This window comes from Ceratocystis lukuohia, assembly GCF_044167205.1.
Source record: "Ceratocystis lukuohia strain C4212 chromosome Unknown Supercontig3_pilon, whole genome shotgun sequence".
In the NCBI taxonomy this organism is placed as follows: domain Eukaryota; kingdom Fungi; phylum Ascomycota; class Sordariomycetes; order Microascales; family Ceratocystidaceae; genus Ceratocystis; species Ceratocystis lukuohia.
This window is the reverse complement of record NW_027263522.1, coordinates 2,997,879-3,005,222: the sequence shown is the minus strand read 5'-3', so window position 1 is coordinate 3,005,222 and position 7,344 is coordinate 2,997,879. Positions and strand designations below refer to the sequence as shown.

Genomic DNA, 7,344 nt, shown 5'->3' with positions numbered 1-7,344 from the left:
GGTTTATTCACATGACGCATTTTACTATACACGAACTCTACAACCCATACACGCATTTTGCTGTCTATTTTCTTTCCCCTTTATCTTGAAGTTTCTTTGCATTGATTTCACCAGTATACTTGGAAGGTAATTATCTCTTAGATCTTCAATATCTTTAATTGTGAGTTTCTCTGGCGGAAGAGCAGCTCGCCGTAACTATAGATGTGTGATATTGCTTGGAAGATGTGATTACCGAAGAAATGAAGGACATTACACTCTATCTCGGGTACATACTTCTTCCATGTCGCATATTCCCCTTCTATATTGGGCTGCATGCTACATATGCATAGACTCGAAGCTGTGTAAGGCGGGAAAGGCTGTGCCCCCTCCTCTTTCTTCTTTTGTCACTTGTTTCGACGGCTCTTCTAGAAAACTTCTATACACTTAGTGTGAGCTCACTGCACACTGACTTTCCGCGTGTCGTTTAAGAACTTCCCTCCTCCTTTGGCCGCCCATCTTCTCTGGCACTTGGGCTGGCTGTTTCAAACTCACCTAATAATCTATCTAGGATTCTCCTTATTTAGATTTCGTTCAACTCCAACCTTGTCAACAATAGTCTACTTAACTAGTGTTCTATCAATGCAGGTCCAAGCGTTGCGGCACTCCAGGGCTTAGAGTTGGATCTCGGATCTTCAGGGAATATACTTTGGCTTCCCGTTAAATTTATGGGAACACCGGGACAATGCTAAGGCTCGAAAGCGCACATAAAGGCAGCCTACGATCACGTGGCATTTAGATGGTGGATCAGGGCAAGAACAGCCTCACGATGCAGGTACGTACGGCAACGGCGGAGGCAACAACTTAGCTTAGAAGGAGGGGGGATACGACCATACTTTTCAATTATTGCTGTAATGGCGCTCTTCAGGTCAAAGGAGGCCCTTTTTCTTTTGCCGCTTGTCCTATTTCACTTGTATCAAACAAGATGCCTTTGCTCAACATTGCTTTGTCCTGATAAATGACCGGAAATTACGGAGAGGAAATATCTCTATAACCGCCTCTTTTTCCAGTGGCTGTGTTTCTTGAAGAGGAGAAAGGGGAAGAACTGGAAAGAAAATATGCTGCTGCCTTTCAATGTGCCGGGGGATTTGGCAAGGCTAGAGTTCGAGATGAGGAGAGCTGGTTTTTTTGGGGAATATTGTTTACATGTTAAATGAGAATGAAGAGGGAAACTTCTTGGCAAGGTAACCTCGAAAGGCGTAATATCAAGCATCTATATCTGTAGACCCTCAAATGACACGAGGATCCCCCGGACTTTCGGGTCCTTAGGATATAAGCACGTTACTAGAGTCTGTTGCCATAAGAAGCAGTTGCATGTACGCGGCGGTTCACACAATATGGGCATGATTGTAGTCAGATAGTGGCACATGACCTGCCCTCTATTTACTAAGAAAAGACAGGCAGCACCTCTCCCGCGCAAAGTGATCGCGAGGTCTCGCCCAAGACGTTCACTCGTCATACCTTTTTTTGGGTGAGAAGAACCGAAGGAAGTGAAACATCTGCTATCCCAAAGTTTCTACAGCATACATGTCGAAAAAGATGTCCTCATCCGAGACAAGCAGGACAAGAGGAGCTGAAGATGTCGGCAAGTCTTCGGGGTATTTGGAGCCTCGCTTTCCTGCGACAAGATGCAGACACCGAGAAAGAAGAGGAAAAAAATAAGTGAGAATATGGCGCTTATTAGAAGACTGCGCCACCATTGGGAATATTGGCAGACCAAGAAGATGCAAGAAGGTGGTAGCACAGGTACGGGTACAACTACACGCACAGGTACTATATATACCACGTCACGTCACATTACCCATTGTAGTCAGCTACTAGCAACCGACAACCAGGTACAACACCACAGCTATAGCCCAAAGAATCGCCAATCTCAGATATGCTGTGGTGCTATGCAGCACTGCAGAAAACCGTGTGTTCTTGCTTTGCTATTTTATTCGTGTCTTTCACAACAGTAGCTCCCTCCTAACCAAAGTAACAGAAAGTGCTGTCGTAACCAATGGGTAAGCAAGTAACTTTGTCCCTGGCCGTTTTCTGGCAGTTGCTCGGTTGCTCGTTTTGCTCCTCCCAAATGCAAAATAGGAAGTAGCCCAACCTTGCGTTTGTTGATCTTTCCCGTCAAAGGGTCAGCTCCTGCTGTTCGTTCTGACTGTTGTGCAGCGACAGTCTAGGCTTTCCATGGCTTTCTACACCTGTCCCTAGTCTGATCTGGGAAACTGCCCCTCACCGTTTCTTGTCACTCAGGTAAGAACCATCTTTTCCTCCTCTGTTTTTCTAACCCCCTTATTTTGAATAGTTTAAAGAAGGACATCACTTCCCACCCACTTTCAGGCTTGTCCCTTTTTTCTTCCCTTCTCTTCTTTCTTCCCTTGCTTTCGTTCTTCTCTCGTCACATTTTTTCTACTTCTACTTCTTCTTCTACTTCTTCTACTACTACGTCTTCTTCTAACTACCAAAATATCTTCGCATTACTTGTTTTCCCACTTTATTATCTTTCGTGCCGCATCCCGTTGGTTGTCTTCTTTTTATATCACACACCATCCCCGTCCCCCCCCCCAGTTCTTCCACCTCACATCATTATAGCAGCTTGCTGTTAGTCTCCCTTCTTTTCAGGCTTTATATTTGGTCTTGGCCCCTCTTTGTCTCCTTCTCTCTTTGCCCGCTTTAATCCTTCGTCTTGTTTAGCTTGTGCTTCTCCCTTGTTAGCTACATCTTTCAACAACCGACTTCTTCCCAACATATTTTGTTCCACATTCACTTTGTCGCAGCCGCTACAGCCTCTTTGCCTCCTGTGACAGTATCAACAGGAGCCCTTTCTTTATCCTCTTATTTTAATAAATCTCGTTTGCTCGACACCCCCACTTGCTTTTCGCCATGGCTTCCATTACCCAGCCCGCGTCTCCGCCTGGTGTCGACATGCCCATCCGGACGTCTACTGGCCTGACGGGCCTCAGCGGTTTCAGCGATGACGCCATTCCCGAAGCTGACCCCAATACGGTACGTCCAATTATTTACATTTGCTGCTTGTTATACATTAGACCAAACTGCTAATAACCCCTGTTTCTTTAGACTGCCGGTTTGCTAGCGGAACGTCTTCAGGCCTGGAAGCACGCCGTGGTCTACCTCGAAGACTACATCACAGCAGTCGAAAAGATTCACAAGGCCCATGCCAAGGAGTATGAAAAGGCTCTTAAGGTAAACTTTCTATTTTACAACCATTTCCCTGAGCCAAAACATTGCATGCTAATCATTACTCTCATTTCATAGACTATTGCAAATCCTCTCCGTGAGGGCCACCATTTCGATGCCGACGCCGTTGGCTTTGCCAGCTTCTTCGAGAACATTCGCCTGAACACTCAAGCCATTGTTAACACTAACCTTGAAACAGAGAAGTCGCTCAAGGACGCAGTTCTCCCCATCCTCGAACGCTTGCACAAGGAGATCAAGCTCAAGGTCAAGGAGCTCGCCAATGGCGTTGGAAAGGGTGCCAAGGATGTGGAGAAGGCACGTGGCGTCACCCAGAAGCAAATTGAACTGCTGGGTCAACAAACAGCCTCTTATGAGTCTGCAGGTGCCCGTGTGTCCGGACACGATGACCCATACGTCGTGCGCCGTGGCGTTGCGCATAGACTTCACAAGCAGGTTCAAGAAGAAAACAACCACCGGAACGAGCTGATTTCTGTGCAAGCTAACTTCTGCACATTTGAGGCACACATTATGGGCACTATTTCCCAGACCATTGAAGCCTTTACTGGAATTGTTGGTGGGCAGGGAGAGAACATTCGCATGCTTCACACTGACATGTTGGGCGCTGTGCAGCGTGTGCCCGTCGATTTCGAATGGCGCAAGTTCCAAGAGCGTTGTGCCGATCGTCTGATCAACCCCAACGACCCTCCTCGGGCTGTTGATTCAATTGTGTTTCCCAACATGAAGCATCCTTCAACCCAGCCCGTTGTTGAAGGCCTTCTAGAGCGTAAATCTCGCAACAAGCTGTCGTGGGGCCATGCTTCAGGCTACTATGTTATCACCCCCAGCAAATACCTTCACGAGTTCCGCGACACAGATGATGTCCGTGCTGATCCCAAGCCTGAGTTGTCTATTTACTTGCCCGATGCTGTTGTATCCCCGCCTTCTGGCGAGAAATTTAGTGTGAAGGGCAAGGATATCAGCAAGAACCTCAGCTCGAAGCTGACAGGTTCTTCAGAGCTCAACTTCAAGGCAAGCTCAGCAGCTGAGGCTCAGCGTTGGTATGAAGCCATGAAGGATTGTGCTACCGCCGGCGTGTCGCGTGTCAACAGTCTAGCCTCTCCAGCAATGCCTAGCTCACCCGTGGTTGCCGATATGAAGATCCCTGTGGCCAGCCCTACAACACCGTCCGTAGTGGCAGCTACACAAGAAGCCGCTGTAACAGGAGAGAAGGTTGCGGCCAAGTAAAAAAAGTTTGTCTGCCATTTAATGTTCTGAAGGGAAGAAAGGGGGGGCGTGTTGAATTTTGCTCCTGATTGACTTGGTGACCCGACCTGATGTTGGCAAGCCTGATGTCTAGAGCAGATCAGCCACCCACCCACTCAGCATTTGTCGCAATCGAGTGTTGTTTAGGTGCGGTGTGGTGTATGTGTGTGTGTGTGTATAGGGCTGACTTTTGCCTTTATGATTCCACTTGTCCAAGGTCTTGTTTATTGTTTGGATTATCTTGTTAATGCAGATTATTATTAGTGGTCGGCGCACATAGTTGATGACACTTAATGAAAGTATACGGAGGTTGACCTTGGCCTTGGAACAGACGAGCTGTAAAGTAATGTAGTGAGCAAGTAGGTGGAGAAGTAATTATTTTATGGCCTCATATCTCTTGAGGGCCTCAGTTTATAACGGGCCAACTGTGGTCACAAGCTTTATTGCCTATGGATACAAACAAAAGTCACAAGGGCAAGAACGTAGGGTAAGCTATGGTAGATAGATTGATTGTCTTTTCATTTTCATTACTGAATTTCTATGCAAGATGTAATTAAGATTCTCTAAAAATGGCATGAAACCTAAATATCTTATGGCTGGTGTTAGCTAAAACAAGTCAACATCACAGTAGCGAGCACCAACACAGTGCGGATTGGAAAGGGTATGTATATATCAGTGCGTAGTTGCCCTGTCACAGGCAAATATCGGCATTGCTTATGGCTAAGTTGACCGTCGTGAAAATTTTAAAGTCATCATGTAAACCCAGGAGGGAGAAATGGATGGGGGATATAGCGGGTGTATAATTAAAAGACGCTTACCGTTAGCAAGACACAGCACCGTGCTGATATTTTTTTTTGTGACCAAAAACACGCCACACGCATTCTTTTGGTTCTTTTTTCCTCGTCCCCTTCTTTTAGATGGTTCAACATCCCATTTTCACTGAAGCAATTCCAGTCAGGAAAACATGATCGACTTGAAATGTATTTTGTTCCCTCTTCTTTCTTTCTCTCGTGTAGGAGTCAGATAAAAAAGAATCTGTCGCTCGTGGCCTTTCGGCTCAGACATATGCTTGTCATTTGGATTCGTATTTGGTTCATCACTGAAGATACAGTGAGAGAAAAAGAGAAGAGGGTGGACAATCTCCATTATAAAAACTTATTCAAACATACCTAAGAAACGCCAGTGTTAGTTATAATCGCAAACATGACATAGTTTCCAGTGTACGAAGGCGATATAAATGGGATGCTTTCAGAAATTGCATGAATGGTATTAAAAAGATGTTGTCTGCATTGCAAGCGCAAATAAGACTCGTCATCTAAATGGGAATCATCATATGCAAGGAGGAATTGTGTGTAAATAAAATTGTAAGCTTACCATAAGAATTATCTAGAAAAACGCATGTAGCAATGACTACAACATAGCGTCACCTGTGAGTTAGTCTTTAGATTTGTTAGCAAATATAGCCGTGATGCGCAGTAGAGCTCTTCTCCAAGGCTCAGCAGAGAGCTCATGGTTATTCAATCAGTGGGCGAGGTTTTCTAGGCCTGCCGCAAAAAGGCGTTATCGCTCATCCTAAATGTACCGTCTAAAGTACTCGGAGCCCAGTGCCGTTTCATCACAAAGTGTCCATGAGCTTCGCACTGTCCTTGGGGAGCCAAAGAATGTAATATTTACCTTACAATTACGGTCCTCGTCCTATTCTGAATTCCATTGTTAGCAATAATGCTCATCTCGCAGGTTTGAAGCGATGAAAAGAATGAAAATGTAGGTTTCGAATCAGAAACAGCCAGTTGATATCGTCATTTGACATCAGACGGTAATTCCAACGTGCCGAAGCACAAAAAATTGATCATCAGAAGAAACAAGGGGATAGGTGGAATGAGGTGGGATGGATGTGTAGTAGCGAGACTCTGTAGAGTGCTTGACTTACCAGTTGAACAGGACTTGAGAAATTTTATGTCTACAAATACGACATCAAAAGCCCTAGAACTTGAATCATTGTTAGCTTGATGCCCATGCTACAAACAGTGATATTATGGTCGCGCAGACAATCATGAACTATCTCTTTCAAGATAAATCAGACTGACATACAATATAGTTTCACACCCCGAAGGGTCAAAGACTCTAGTTTGATTGCGGTTTTGCTGTTGTCATCAGGTAGATGATTGAGTAGAAAGTGATTTGGGGGTGCAACAGCTTAGGGGCTTAAGAACTGTATGCAACTTGGATGGTAAACTTACTTGAGAGCATTGTCGATGCAGAAGAAGGAGAGAAAGAAAAGTTAAGAATTGGGAACCGTCGTCGCGGTTTTGTAGAAACTTTTTTTCGAGTGGGGCCTTTGGAGTCTTTAAGCGGGGCAAGCTGCATATGGATTACTAAGCCGCAGTTGTATATCACGTGATATCGCGTTGGAGTCGCTATGCCATCACGTAGGTGATCTACACATGCTCAAAGAGCGAAGCTCTCATAGAACCCATGAGCTTTATGTCTATGGAATTGTTAGGAAATGTTCTTATCACCTATAGAGAATATATATCGCTCTTCTCTTTCAACGTGCCGTGAAAATGCCTGAAATTGCCGAAGGTTGGTCCGTGTGTCCATGCGTTAACCTGAACCCTTTCGTCACTAACATTATATTAATCTTAGTCGCAAGAGTTGTACACTTTCTACAGAAGCACTTGCTAGGAAAGACGATACAAATTGTGACAGCCGTCAATGATCCAATTGTGTTAAAGAGCGATGTTAAGGCCGAATTAACACACCGAAAAGTACGCAGCCCCTCATCTCCACACAGACAACAAACCAGCCCGAAATAATATTAACATCTAATCTTTCAGGTTCTTGAAGTAGGAAGAC

At 45.1% G+C, this 7,344-nt stretch overlaps 1 protein-coding gene across 1 annotated transcript; it reads left to right on the top strand.

The window, feature by feature from the left end:
- Positions 1-2,910: 2,910 nt before the first annotated feature.
- HOO65_030766 (PH domain protein) lies at positions 2,911-4,470 on the top strand (the record flags this gene model as incomplete). Its single annotated transcript, XM_071002141.1, has 3 exons — positions 2,911-3,033; positions 3,106-3,231; positions 3,304-4,470. 3 exons carry the CDS (start codon positions 2,911-2,913, stop codon positions 4,468-4,470), a joined length of 1,416 nt encoding a protein of 471 aa, XP_070860445.1.
- Positions 4,471-7,344: the final 2,874 nt, after the last annotated feature.